The sequence below is a fragment of the Carlito syrichta genome, unplaced genomic scaffold (genome assembly GCF_000164805.1).
Source record: "Carlito syrichta isolate Samal-C Ts95f unplaced genomic scaffold, Tarsius_syrichta-2.0.1 Scaffold307764, whole genome shotgun sequence".
Taxonomy (NCBI): domain Eukaryota; kingdom Metazoa; phylum Chordata; class Mammalia; order Primates; family Tarsiidae; genus Carlito; species Carlito syrichta.
The window spans coordinates 442,046-456,869 of NW_007251860.1; the positions used below are offsets into that span (position 1 = coordinate 442,046).

A 14,824-nucleotide genomic window follows, 5' to 3' on the forward strand; every position below is an offset into this window, starting at 1 on the left:
GAGCATTCATATGTACCCTTTGAAAGGACAGACCGAAAGCCAAAAGCCATTTTTCATCTCGTTCCTAAACCTTAATACAATGATGAGAAAATAGAAGCCATGCTTTTGGAGAAATGCACACTTTAGGTAAAATTACCTTTGTCTTTTCAGAAACAGACTTCCAGGTATCAGAGGTATCTCATAGTGGCAATCAAGCTTGCCTAGAGTAAAGGGAATTTACAAGGCCTAAGACATCATGCATTGGGCAAGGACTGTAAAAGTCGTGAAACTTGTAATTACAAAAGTTATGACTGCTCAGAGGGAGAGCAGGTGGGGATTCAATCTTCCAGTAAATTGCCCACAATCTACAGTGAAGCCAAGGATCCCCCGAAGCTACCCACTGGGAATGCCTAGGAGATAAGGGAAAATGCACCCTCCATTAGTTCTAAGGAATGTCCTTCGGGAAGGTGAAGGAAAATTAGAATCCTTGTCACACCCTTCTCTAGGGGCTATGATAATGTGGGCGGACATTAATGGGTCTCTGTGTCACAGGTTCTCCAAGACATTCACAGGTGGTGGATAAGGAAGTCACGGCAGTCACATTGACCTGATTGCAACATCTCCAAGGAAAAGGATTTAAGCCAGGGTTTTGGGGGGCTACGGTGCCACACTCACCTAGAGTGTAGGCCCGCTCCCTGCCTGTGGGGGGTGAAGCTTTCTTAAATAAATCTTTTCTTCTCTTACCTCTGTGCGCTGCAATTCTTTGCATTTACTAGGATCTCTGAGCTGCCAGCGTGGCACCTCTGGCTTGCTGGCTCTGGCAGTGCTGCGCCCCTCCCTGCGCCTCTCCCTCTCCATCCATTTCACCCTCACCCTATCCAGACTCTCACCCCCTTGACATATTACATAACCACAGAACATTGCCAACACTAAGAAGCCAACATTTACACATTGCTATTAAAGTATATAACTTATGTGGTTTTCACCAGTTTTTCTATTCATGTCCTATTTTTGCTCCAGGATCCATGTCATCACATCTCCTTGGTGTCTCCATCTATAATAGTTTCTCACTCTTTCCTCGTTTTTCATGAGACTGATAATTTTGAAGAGTACTGGTGAAATATTTTATAGAATGCTTCTAATGGTGGGTGGTGGTGCCAACTTGCCTGTAATCCCAGCATTTTGGGAGGCGGAGGCGAAAGAATTGCCTGAGCCCATGGGTTCGAGACCAGCCTGGGCAACATGGTGAGACCTCGTCTCTACAATAAATTTTTTAAAAAGCCGTGCTCGGTGGCTCAGCCTGTAATCCCGCGCCTTTGGGAGGCTGTGGTGAGTGGATTGCCTGAGCCCGCGGGTTCGAGACCCGCCTGGGCAGCGAGACCTCATCTCTACAATAAATCAAAAAATCAGCCGGGCGTGGTAGCGCATGCCTGTAATTCTGGCTACTTGGAAGGCTGAGGTGGAAGGATCGCCGGAGCCCAGCAGGTCGAGGCTGCGGGAGCGGCCACTGCACTCCAGTCTGGGCGACAGAGTGAGACTGCAACTCAAAAAAAAAAAAAAATTAACCAGGCCTGGTGGCACATGCCTGTAGTTCCAGCTACTTGGAAGGCTGAAACAGAAGGATCGCCTGAACCCAGCAGGTCGAGGCTGCGGTGGCCATGAGCATGCCACTGTCCTCCAGCCTGAACAACAGAGGGAAACTCCTACACAAAAAAAAGAAGAAAAAAGAAGGGACAAATCATCTATCATGGTCATCATTTCATAAAAGAAACACTATTTTAACAACCAAAAAAGGAAGAATAGCATTATCTAAATAAAGAACAACCTTTTAAACAAAAGAAATGTATCTCTAGGAAAAACCCACTACTTTGGTAATCATTTTTCTCTCTCTCCTCCCCCCGCCCTTTTTTTCATCTTAGCCCACACAAGGGAGAAGTCATCACAACTCACAAACAGGAAGTTAGGGATAATCCAGAAGGAACACAGTGATCATTCCTTCCCCATCTTCAGGGAGCTACCACTCTAACAAGGAATAAACTCCTAAAATATGCAAACAAGAGAAGTGAAAGCTAAAGAGAAGTACAAGCAGCCCCAGTGGAAACATAGAAGAAAGACTGACTCAGATTGGATTGAGGAAGTAATTCATGGAGAAGGCATCCTCCCAGGTGGGAAGATAAAAAGCTAGAACGGGGTGGGGTGGGGCAAATGGGGAAAACATTTTTAGATTGTAATAAGAAGTCATAAGCAACTAAAGCATAAATGTGCTAATTATCATGAATGGTCTCCTTGCGGCTATAAGGGCTATAAGAAGGAAGTTAAATGATTGTCATTCAATAGCCAGATACAACCAATCTAACTCATTTCCTCATAATACCAGAAGTTCAGAGGAAATGTGAAAGCATTATTTTGCACTTATATAAAGGAAAATTCAGATCCCTGGACCATGAAAATATCAGATCCAACAGTGAGTAGCAGGAGTATGGGGTATTCACAGTTCTGTGACCTATGCCACCTGTGCAATCTCATTTTTAACAGTATTAAAAATTTTTAATCATCTGAATGTGTTGATATATTGAGAAAATATCAGATGTATAGAAAGGAAACTTTGTTCCAGAAGGAGTGGTAGCATAGAAGAGTGGACAAATGTGGGCCTAGGATCAGATGAGTCCACTGAATCTGCTCTGCATGGCCTATGTGAACCACCTAAAAAAATGTCAGGCAGCCGGGCTCGGTGGCTCAGCCTGTAATCCCGCGCTTTGGGAGGCTGAGGTGAGTGGATTGCCTGAGCCCATGGGTTCCAGACCCGCCTGGGCAACTTGGCGAGACCTCATCTCTACAATAAATCAAAAATTAGCCGGGCATGGTAACGTGCACCTGTAGTTCCAGCTACTTGGAAGGCTGAGGCGGAAGGATGGCCGGAGCCCAGCAGGTCGAGGCTGCGGTGGCCGGGAGTGGCCATGGCACTCCAGTCTGGGAGACAGAGTGAGACTCCAACTCAAAAGAAAAAAAAAAGAGTTAACTGCTCACCCTTATCAACAAGGGTGCCTGAACGAAGCATAATTGTATACCTAACCCTTAACTGTACCCCACAATATCATAATAAAAAATATTGATTATAAAAAAAAATGTCAGGCAACTATAAAAAGTAAATTGTAGTGAGCATGACTTAAATGGACACCAAGAGGTGTCATAAGAGGTGCCGGTCACTACCTCTCTGACTCTTAGTTTCCTCACCTGTAAAATGAGGGGATAGCAATTCTACTTTTCAAGGTTGTTGTGAAACTTAAAGGTAATGTATAAACATATGAAGCTTCTCATAAAATGATAGTTAATATTATTGTATGGTAAATTTTCTTCATGTTTAGTCCTGTGTGGTCAGGCCTTTCATTTTATTTTTATTTTATTTTTTGTCCGTTTTTAATTTGTATTTAAAATTGTGGGGTACAATTCAGGGCTAGGTATACAAATATTCACCATGCAGGTACCCTTATCGATGAGGTGTGCCCGCCCTTCCCTAAGCAGATATTGACTACTGTCAATCCTTTCATTTTAAAAGAGTCTACCGATTGAATAATTCTGAAGTAGCTTTGCTAGTAGTGTTGAAAATCTGCATGAAGCTTTTTATCATGTAATGATCTATGTTAATTTATTTGGACCTACTTTTAGTCTCACTTGGAAAGCATTTTATATTTGGTAACATAAAATAATGTTTTAATGACTGGCTTATAGTCTTTATTACATCTCCGCCCTCCACCCCCACCCAATTTTTCTACTTAAGAACTCTGAGAATGTAACCTCTAAGACAAGAATGGTTTCTGTTTGTAACTGTAATGTGGTTTGGGCGGGATGGATGGGGGAATATGTTGGGAATTTATTTGGACTATTTTGAAAATGATTTCAGTTAAACTGCTACTTTCCCTCATGTGACCTTTGCTTGTTCACATAGGCTAGGGTTTAATTCTTTGCTGTGGGAACTGTCCTGTGCACTCTAAGATGTTTGGCAGCATCTCTGGCCTCTTCCCACTAGATGGCAGTAGCATTCCCCGGTTGTGACAACCAGAAATGACTACAGAAATTAACAAATGATTCCAGTGGACAAAATTACCCCTCGTTGAGAACCACTGACATAAACAGCACTCTACAAAAAGCCGACTTTCAGGTTAAAGATGGTTACGCTTTAATATGATTGTGCTAAATTTAGAGTTTCGGAATGTAAAAGATTGGCGACCCAAGCTACAGTTTTAGATTCATCACCCCCCCCCACCTCTCACCATTAGTCATCCAATTTTTAAGCCCAACTAAACTACTCACTGTTTCTACTCCACCTCCCACACCATGCCTCTCACCGTCCAGAGAGTCAAATCTCACTTATTCCTTAAGGCTTCACTAAATGTCTTAATTTTCCCTGAAACCTTCCAAGACCCTTCTGTTACAAGTGATAGCTTCTCCCTCATAACATGTAACTTCTTCAACTGGACCTCTCTTATTCCTCCTTAATTATTTTCTAACTTTCATGCAAATTGAACGTCCTCTGCCTCCATTTCTAAACTCACACGTGTGCCCATTGTCTTAATTTCCTTTTGGCTAGGAAACATGGTGAGGAGAAGAAAGCTATACTTTCAAAAGTATTGAGGCACTCTTTTAAACTTCATGGGTCCCTCTACTCATGCACAAATGTTTCCTAAAGGAAGCTGTTCCTAGGTTATTCTCCTTATTACACGTTGGCACATATTATTAGCTTATCTGGTTGGCTGGAATAGAACAAAAACCAGGTCCATCTTATTTGGAGAGGGCAAACCCAATAAGGCCTCAACATGAGTTCCTGGAGAGCAAGTGAGCGTCAGGATCCTTACAAACCATGACAGCACAATTTATCTTCCAATATCTGGAGGGCTGATGCTCAAAAAGAAAATTTGGAAAACAACTAACAAACACACAGTTTAAAATTCTAAAAATACGCCGGGCTCAGTGGCTCAGCCTGTAATCCCGCGCCTTTGGGAGGCTGAGGTGAGTGGATTGCCTGAACCCGCGGGTTCGAGACCCGCCTGGGCAGAGAGACCTCATCTCTACAATAAATCAAAAAATCAGCCGGGCATGGTAGCGCATGCCTGTAATTCCGGCTACTCGGAAGGCTGAGGCAGAAGGATCGCCGGAGCCCAGCAGGTCGAGGTTGCAGTGGCCGGGAGCGGCCACTGCACTCCAGTTTGGGTGACAGAGTGAGACTCCAACTCAAAAAAAATAAAAAATTCTAAAAATACAATAGAAAAAGAGTTATGATAAAAATTGACAATCTTGCCCACCGCTTTCCCTCACCACCCAGTAACCTTTCCTAGAAATAATGTTACTAGTTTCTCGGGTGTCTTTTCAGATATAATCTAAGGCATACCCAAGAATTAGGTGTAGATGGAAACAACCCAAGTTTCCATCAACAGATGAGTTCACAAACAAAATATGGTCTATCTATACAATGGAATACTATTCAGTCATAAAAAGAAATGAAGTAACGCAATTGTATACCTAACCCTTAACTGTGCCCCACAACTTCACAATAAAAAAAAAAAAGAAATGAAGTACTGATACATGCTACAAAATGGATGAACTTGAAAACGTTATGCTAAATGAAAGAAACCAGAGACAAAAGGCCACATATCATATGATTCCTTTAAAATGAAATGTTCAGAATAGACGAATCCATAAAGACAGAAAGTATGGTTGCTAGGGGGAGAGGGAGGGAAATAGAGAATGACTGAAGATAGGTATGAGTTTACTTTTTGGGATGATGAAAGTGTTCTTGGATCTGTGGTAATGGTTGCACAATCTTATGAATATACTAAAAATGTCTACATTTTAAAAAAGCTTTATGAATATATAATTGTATCTGTTTTGTGATCATTTTCTCTCTAAACACCATCTGTTTTGGTGCTGTAGCATGTATATTGTAACGCTATTTTCTTTGTGTCAATGTAGTCTGTGGAAGTAATAATTCATTAAAATAGTCCATTTTCTCCACAATAAAATTGGTAATAAACCATTTAAAAAGAACAAAGGTATAGTTTTTGCTTTTACTACAAATCCTGCACTATGCCACAACAATTCTGCACCTTGCCTCTGTCACTTTTGCAAATACTATGAAGATTGTTCTATATTAAAACATATCAAGCTGTGTCATTTTTCTTTTCCTTTTTTTTTTTTTTTTTGAGTTGGAGTCTCACTCTGTCGCCCGGACTGGAGTGCAGTGGTCGCTCCCGGCCACCGCAGCCTCGACCTGCTGGGCTCCGGTGATCCTTCCACCTCAGCCTTCCGAGTAGCCGGAATTACAGGCATGCGCTACCACGCCCGGCTGATTTTTTGATTTATTGTAGAGATGAGGTCTCGCTGCCCAGGCGGGTCTCGAACCCGCGGGCTCAGGCAATCCACTCACCTCAGCCACCCAAGGCGCGGGATTACAGGCTGAGCCACCGAACCCGGTTTCATTTTTCTTAAGGGCTGCACAGTAAGCCATTGTATGGGACACATAGTTAAACTACTGGTTCTCAACTGGGAGTGATTTTGCCCCCAACCTCAGCAGACAGTTGGCAACGTCAGGAGACATGATTCCTTGTCACATCTGGGAGTAGGGGGATGCAGTTGGCATCTAATGGGTGAAGACCAGGGATGCTGCACATGACAACCCCCACTGCAAAGAACTTTCCACCCAAAACATCAGTAGCTGCTGAGGTAGGAAAAAAAACCAATTTAAACAGTCCATGATTAACAGATACATTGTTTACTTGTCTTTTTAAGTAATCCTGCATAATATTTCATCTTTTAGATTTAAAATAATTTCCTTTCCAGGGATATAATCATTCCCCTATTATTTTCAATACTTTGTTCAACTTTTTATTTTTTTAATTGTATTGCAATAAACATTTCAATAATAAGCCTTTGTTCTTATCTTGTTATTTTCCCCCCCAGGAAATTATTAGATTCCTAAAAGTAGAATTATTTGGTTAAAAGAGAATAACTTTTTTTTCCCAGGAATTCTGTGGGTTTCTTATTGCTATTATGAATAGGATGCTTTCCCGTTCCATCTGATCATCACTTTTATGCAGGAAAGTGATTGATTTTTGCAAGTTTTATATCCATCCATTTAGTAAGAAGTTTTGGTTGACATGCTTAGTATAGTGATGGCCAGGGTGTCCTGGGGATGGAGACGTCTTTAGCTCCCTTCCTGTAATCTGTTAGCTTCACGTGCAAATCACACCAAATTAACATATATGCTAAAATCTACCTGCCTCACTGTAATCACAACTTCAAGACAAATCCTGAGCCCTCCTGCCTCCTCCAATCATATCATCAGCCAAAGCCAGATTCAGCCATGGTGGGCTTTTCTACAAATAATTTTCCTCCTCTTTTCCAGTGGCTATAATTCTTATTGATTAATAGCTTTAAGGCTTCCAGGACCATATTAAACTGTGATAGTGCTGGTAGATAGTCTTGTCTTCTTTCTCATATTAACAGGAATATTAACAGGAATATGACACAGATGCTCACTGAAAAATAGTCTTTACGATATTGAGAACGTATCCCTTCCTAGTTTTCCAAAATGGATGTTGAATTTAATCAAGTCTTTTTTCTTCAGTCTCAATTCAGCCTTGATGGTATGGTTTGCTTTTGAAAGTGGTGTACAGCAAGCTAGAAAAAAACAGGCTGTGTGGGAGCCAGGAGGTCTGAATCCAGTCAGAAGTCTTAGGTGTGAGTCACCAAGACCTTTCCCTTCCTCTCCAGGGTATTGTTCAGGCATTGCACGCAAACGCTACCGGCTACCAACCAGTAAATATGAGCATGGCTTTTCTGATGGGCACGCCCCTGGAAACAGGGCGGTTTTGTTCTCCTGAATAAAATAAAAGAACTTGCTGAGGCTTGCATTGAAAAAAAAATTTAAAACACTCCTCAGCCTACTTGAGAACACAGTAGACAAGACCATTCCAAAATGTCCTTGCAAAGCAGGCAGGGCGGTTTACTCCTAACAGTTCTTCAAGTTAATTAAGCAAGAGTGACCAACCACCCCAGTTTGCCAGGATTGAGGGGGTCCTGTGGACAGGAGACTTTCAGTGCTTAAACTCTGGAGCGTCCTGAGGCTATCACTTAAGGATGATTTCAAAAGATATAATCACGTTTCTTCTCGTGGTAGGTGAAGCGTTCATCAGTGGTGTATGAACTCTAAGTACCTCTTTTTCAAGCTAAACTTTAGTATACTTGCTCATTTTTCAGATCGTTCTTTGTTTCTAAACAGTTAAAGTTGTCCTAAGCAAATCACAATTTCAGGACTCACTGAAAACAGGATAATTACAACATTATTTCATCCTTTACCACTCAGTCCTTTTGAAAACAATCCTCCCCAGAGTCCAAACTCCTGGCAATAAATACTGAATGCATTTTTCCCTTTGTTTTGTGACAACCCGCTGCGCTTCCTTCTCCAGGGCATGCCATCTTCCTAAATTTTCAGGCAAGTTTTTAACTGAAAATATATAGCTACCCAAAACTAAGAGTTAACTTTAAAAAGTGATTAGCCATTAACTCAGTAAAATCAGATTCTACTTCTTATTTATTGCGTGGAATCACAATATTTCTGGTTTAGAAGGTCATCTAGACCCTACACCAGCATTTCTCAAACTTTAATGTGTATATCAATCACTTGATGATGTTAAAATGAAGATTCTGATTCAGTAGCTCTGAAGTGAAGACTGAGATTACAGATGATACCACTCCTGGTTTATGGGTCACACTTCAAATCATGAAAATTTAATAGAATAATATTCTCCACATTCCACTGATCATGTACCACTATCAGTTTAAATAAATGTGAATACGCAGTCAAAATATGTATATTATCATATTTTATACTCATATGTTAGTAGAGCATAATTTCATTTTTATTTTAAAAGGGAGCTCCAGCAGAGCAGTGACTATTTTGACTATTAATCCTGATAATACATCTACTATGTGAACATTCAATGTATGCTTCTATTACTCCAGGCTTAAGAAAATCACTTTGAGGCCAGGCGTGGTGGCTCACACCTATAATCCTAGCACTTTGGGAGGCTGGGGTGAGAGGATTACCTGAGCCTACCAGTTCGAGACCAGCCTGGGCAACTTGACAAGATCTCATCTCTACAATAAATCAAAAAATTAGCCGGGTGTGGTGGCGCATGCCTGTAGTTCCAACTATTTGGAAGGCTGAGGTGGCAGGATCGCCTTAGCCCAGCAGGTCGAGGTTACAGTGGCCGTGAGCGAGCCTAGGAGACAGAGTGAGACTCTGACAAAAAAGAAAAAAGAGAAAAAACAAAATCACTTTGATCCAGGAAGCCTATTCTCTCTATTTTTGCATAGCTGTTAGATAGTTCTTCCTTCTTTTGCTTTTTATCTATGCTTTGCATTGAAAGGTTTACCTTCAGAGGTACACAAAACAAGCCTAATCCCTCTTAACAGTATTGCAATTCTTACCACTGAAAATGGTCTGATTTCCTTAATATATGAATAGCTTCTATAAAGCAATAAGAATAATACCAGCAATCCAGCAGGAAAAAAAAAATAAGCCAAGGATGAAAATGTTTGATGAAAAATTGTTTTAAAATAAAAAGAAAATCAACCTCACTCAGATAAATGTAAGTTAAAACTATGATAAAGTATTATTTGTCGCTTGTCAAAATATGAAAGATAAGAAAAGTCAAGCAAGTACATTGTGTTGGTGACGTCGAGGGAAAACGGGTACCCTCATACACCACTGTGGTAATGCCAGTTGGTACAATCATCATGGCAGATGCTTAATGAAGCCATTAAAATGAGTTTTTTGAAGAATATTGAAAAAAATGCTAACAGTATAATATTAAGTAAAAAAGAAAAAGATGCAAAATGTAAATAGCATTATACCAGAAAAAGTACTGAAAGAAAATACATCAAAATAATAGCAATAGCTATTTCTGGATGATAAGGTAACATTACAGATGATCCTAGCTTCGTTCTTTATACTAGTCGGCATTTTCAAAATTTACAATGAACCCATATAATTTAGAAAATGCTCAATGCAGGAGGTGATGAGAGACAACAAGTGGATCTGGCCTTACAATTCAGACTTTTAAAGTTCATATTATTAAGAGATAGTTGAGTGCTGGCTTACCAACACTCCTGAGAAAATGGATACAGTCAATTCTCATTATTTGAAGTTGCTAAGTTCTATAAAGTAGCCATGATCACTGAATTCGTGAACACTAAACCATTGCTCCGAGTGGAAATATAGGATTATGTTACTTCAAGCCTCTGGCCATATTTCTTTCGATCTATTAGTACATGACCTTGTTTATGTGTGTTTCTATTTAAAAACACTGTATTCAATGTATATTATTGATTAATTAACATTGAACTCTCGGCCAGTAGCACTATAACTCATACCTGAATTAAGCCTATTTAATACATGGATTTTCTCCATAAGGCATATCACAGTCTTCTTGCCCTTAGGAACACTAGACAGCACTGCTGTACTACACTTGGGAGCCATTTTCAACAGCAAAATCATCAGCAAAAGGCATGCAGATGTGAAAACATGGCATTAAATATACTGTGAAAAGGACACTTGCTTACATTATGAGAGCTGAAACAAGAAAACACAACATCACTTCATTCAACCTCAGCTGGGAATGTGCATTGGGCAATTCAAATTTTTTGCCACTCTGCACATGTCCACAAATTATCACAAAAGCATCACGAGTATTGATTTGGGGGTTACAAATAAAGTTTAGCAAGTAAGTGAATACACAAATAATTATAGCTATAATTTTAAGGAAAATTCTTACTTAAGAGCCAAACACCAATATTCTACAGCTAAACTTCGAGTTGTTTAAAGTTAAGTACTTTATAATTTATAAAGCAACCCAGTAGAAGGCATTTTCCACATGGAAATTAAAAAAACATGCTTCACCATTCATTTTATTTAATATATTCATTGTCTTCAGCAAGAACCATCTTTTTTTATTATCCTATTAAATTCAGCCAGTAGTTGCTATCTCCACATGGAGATCTGTGGAATAATCTCAGCTGAAGCAATTTATAGTCTTCTTGGGTGTGTAAAGGGAGGTTAAGGCATTTCCCACCTCTAATGCAAGACAGAATATTATCAAGGTCACTATACAGGTATTACATGTATGAGACTGGTAAAAATATAATGCTATGGGGGCCAAATAAAAAAGAAAGTGCATCCTCTTGGGAAAGAATGCGAAACTTGATGGAGATAGTGATATCTGAAAAGACTTCGAAGGAGCAATAAGATGGTACGAGCTGTGGGATGGAGTGAACAAGAAGCACCTTGAGCAGGATCACAGAGTGGAGACGTTCCGGGAACAGGGTTAGAATCCAGCATGAGTGTAGGGTAAGTGAAAGGAATGGCTTCCATTATTGTTGTAAAGCAAGACACAGTGTCATCAACATATTAGCAGAGAAGGGAACTGGAAGGTGGATGGCTAAGTAAGAAAGGGAGAAGAGTCTAACTACTCTGATCCTGCTTCCCGAAGTGTCTTTACACTGCAGTGGTGCACTCTCTCTGTCCACCTTTCACCTCCTTAGTTAGATTGCAAAGAGAGGCAAGAAGGGATCACGGCTCACTCTTATTTAGCATCTGTCCCTCTGCCTTCAACTCATTCTCCCCAATACACAGCACACACCCTAACATCCAAAAGATCACCCTACACCAACGCCTGCATGTCACCAGCCTTCAGTAAATATTTACTCATTCACTAATCGGCTTCACAAACACACTAAGCCTTTAACAAGCCCTAGTCTGTTTCCTAAGAATACAGGCTGTTCTCATGGAGAAGATGCCTAAACTTTGTAACTAGGAAGTAACTATCCCTGAGCCTTCCCAGAATATATGTATGTGTGGAAAATGGGAATCTTTCAAAGTGCCACAATATTGTATTACACATTTTTATTTCTATATCTAACTAAAAGTGAAAATTAACATTCAGCAGAATCTCTAAATTTTACAATTTAACTTGTAAACATATATGTATGTCCTTAAAATCCTAATTTTTTGGCCATGCTATGTTTTTGTCCTTGATTCTATAATTCCTTCGAAATTAATATAAATATTCATTTAGTTCTTGGATTGTTTTTTTAGAGTGTATATTAATGAAGTTAAACATTTCCAAACATTCTTGCATAAAAACAGGTTTTCCATATAAAATTATTTCAATCTCATCTTAGTTTCTTTTATCTCTAATAAAATTTTAATTATAAAAATATTTTAGGAAGCCAATTGTTGCTCTTATTAGCTGCTGAGATGGGTATGTTGCCAGTGACACAAATTCAAAGAATATTAAAAATAGTAAATATTTAAATTTGAGTGTATTTTATCTAAATAGATAATGCAATTCTGTACTAGACAGTCTATATAGCAAGCAACTTATAAATTAATTTTAGCCTATTATTCATTGCTTTTTAAAATCAGATTTTCTATTAGAAGTAAGTTTTAAAATACGTGCTTCTGCAGCCAAATTATTTTTTTAATATCTTTTTTTAATTTTCTATTTTAAAGATGTGGGGTACAATTCAGGGTTAGGTATACAAATGTTCATTATGCAGGTACCCTTGTTAATGAGGTGTGCCCCGCCTACCAGCAGTTTCCCACTACTGCCAATCTCACTACAGTCAAATTATTATACTCACGGTTTCAAAACCTCGATGTGGATGATCAGGAAATCCACCTGGTCTACCTCCTTTAAATTCATCAAACAGTAAAAATGGATCCAGGTTTTTTAACTGAAACAAAAATAAAATTTGCAGATTAGACATGCCTTTTAAGCCATGCTACCAGGGCTTCCTTCATGGACAGATCTAGCAGACTTCATTGACAACTGCATAGTCAATGAGTAAATTTTTGAAATGAAAATAGCTTTCAGGAAAAACTCCTTATACAAACACACAAGGATTCACTGATTATGTTTGAGAGTTGACATTTTACAAGGAGTGCAGAGTGGGCAAATATTTCATAAGCATTTAAGATATAATCAAGTACAAACAAGATATAGTCTATTCCTAAACAGATTCATAATCTTACAGGGGAACAGAATATAAAATCAATTACTGCAACATGATGATAAATGCTTTGGAGGAAGACTACACACATTAGAGTAGAAAGGAATCAAAGAAGGCTCTATCAGGAAAATGGCACTTAAGCTCTGTCTTGAAGTATACGTAGGAGTCAATCAAACAGATGGGAAAGAAGGAGAAGGAAAGCTATTCAAGGTAGAAGATCAGATAGTTTGGCATGCTTGAAAAACTGCACACACACACACACACACACACACACACCCCACTCTATTGGGGCAAAATATGCATACGGAATTATGATGACAGCAGCCAAATCTTAAAGGAGTTTGGATTTTATCCTGAAGGTGATGGGTTGTAATCAGAGGTTGATATAATCAGATTTAGAAAGATTACTTTGTGAAAGGTGGTACGGGAAAGGAAGACAAAAGACAAAGAATATACAGAAGAGCATTTCAAATAGTCTGAGCAAAGGTAAAAGCCAAAACTAAAGCAATGAAAGTAGTGATGTGCAGTGGTTGAGTGACTGTGTAGATATTTAGGAGACAAAAAGGATAAGCATTAGCTGACTCCCAGATTTCTAGGTATGGTGTCTGGGAGGATGGTAGGGTCATTCAGCTGCACAAAGAATATGACAGAAGAAGCTGCCTTGAAATAGCTATGATGAAGGTGAGTGGATTGCCTGAGCCCACGGGTTCGAGACCCGCCTGGGCAACTTGGCGAGACCTCATCTCTACAATAAATAAAAAATCAGCTGGATGTGGTAGCGTGTGCCTGTCATTCCAGCTACTTGGAAGGCTGAGGTGGAAGGATCACCTAGCCCAGCAAGTGAAGGCTGTGGTAGCCGGGAGCGGCCACTGCACTCCAGTCTGGGTGACAGAGTGAGACTCCAACTCAAAAAAAAAAAAAATAGCTACAATGATTTCATTTTAGGTCTTGTTGAATTTTAAGTAGCTATATATATTAATGTTATCTGTATAAATAAAACTACTCATATTCAGTGTACGTCATATTGTGCAAAGGCTAGCAGGCAACTGAAGATCAAGCTCAAATGAGAGGTAGCAACAGATCTAGCCACCAACATATCTTTATGATTGCCTTGCTTATTCTTTTTTTTTTTTTTTTTGAGTTGGAGTCTCGCTCTGTCACCCAGGCTGGAGTGCAGTGGCAAGCTCGCAGCTACCGCAGCCTCATCCTTCTGGGCTCAGGCGATCCTTCCACCTCAGCCTTCCATGTAGCTGAAACTACGGATATGCACCACCATGCCCGGCTAATTATTTGATTTATTGTAGAAATGCAGTCTCACCAAGTTGCCCAGGCTGGTCTCGAACCCCTGGACTCAGGCAATCCTTTTGCCTCTGCCTCCCAAAGTGCTGGGATTACAGGCGTGAGCCACTGTGCCCAGCCTGTCTTGCTTACTCTTGACCATTTGTTATTTTATATAAATTTTAGAAAATTTATCAAATTCTACGAACAAAAATGTTGAACTTGCTTTGAATTTAGAGATCAATTTAAGAAGAATTAGCATTTATATAATATTTAGTTTTCCTTAATATAAACGTGGTTATCCTCATTTATTTAGGTCTTTCAAAGTGTATTTTGATAAGGATTTGTAATGTTCTCCATAAAATTGCCGGGCTCGGTGGCTCAGCCTGTAATCCCGCGCCTTTGGGAGGCTGAGGTGAGTGGATTGCCTGAGCCTGCGGGTTCGAGACCCGCCTGGGCAGAGAGAACTCATCTCCACAATAAATCAAAATGAGCTGGG

At 39.7% G+C, this 14,824-nt stretch overlaps 1 protein-coding gene across 1 annotated transcript in view; it reads right to left on the reverse strand.

The window, feature by feature from the left end:
- PIR (pirin) overlaps window positions 1-14,824 on the reverse strand; it is a 114,101-nt gene that overhangs the window by 87,991 nt on the left and 11,286 nt on the right. The window contains exon 2 of the mRNA XM_008064617.1: window positions 12,679-12,771. Coding sequence (XP_008062808.1) covers window positions 12,679-12,771 — 93 coding nt within the window. The remainder of the gene's footprint in view (window positions 1-12,678; window positions 12,772-14,824) is intronic.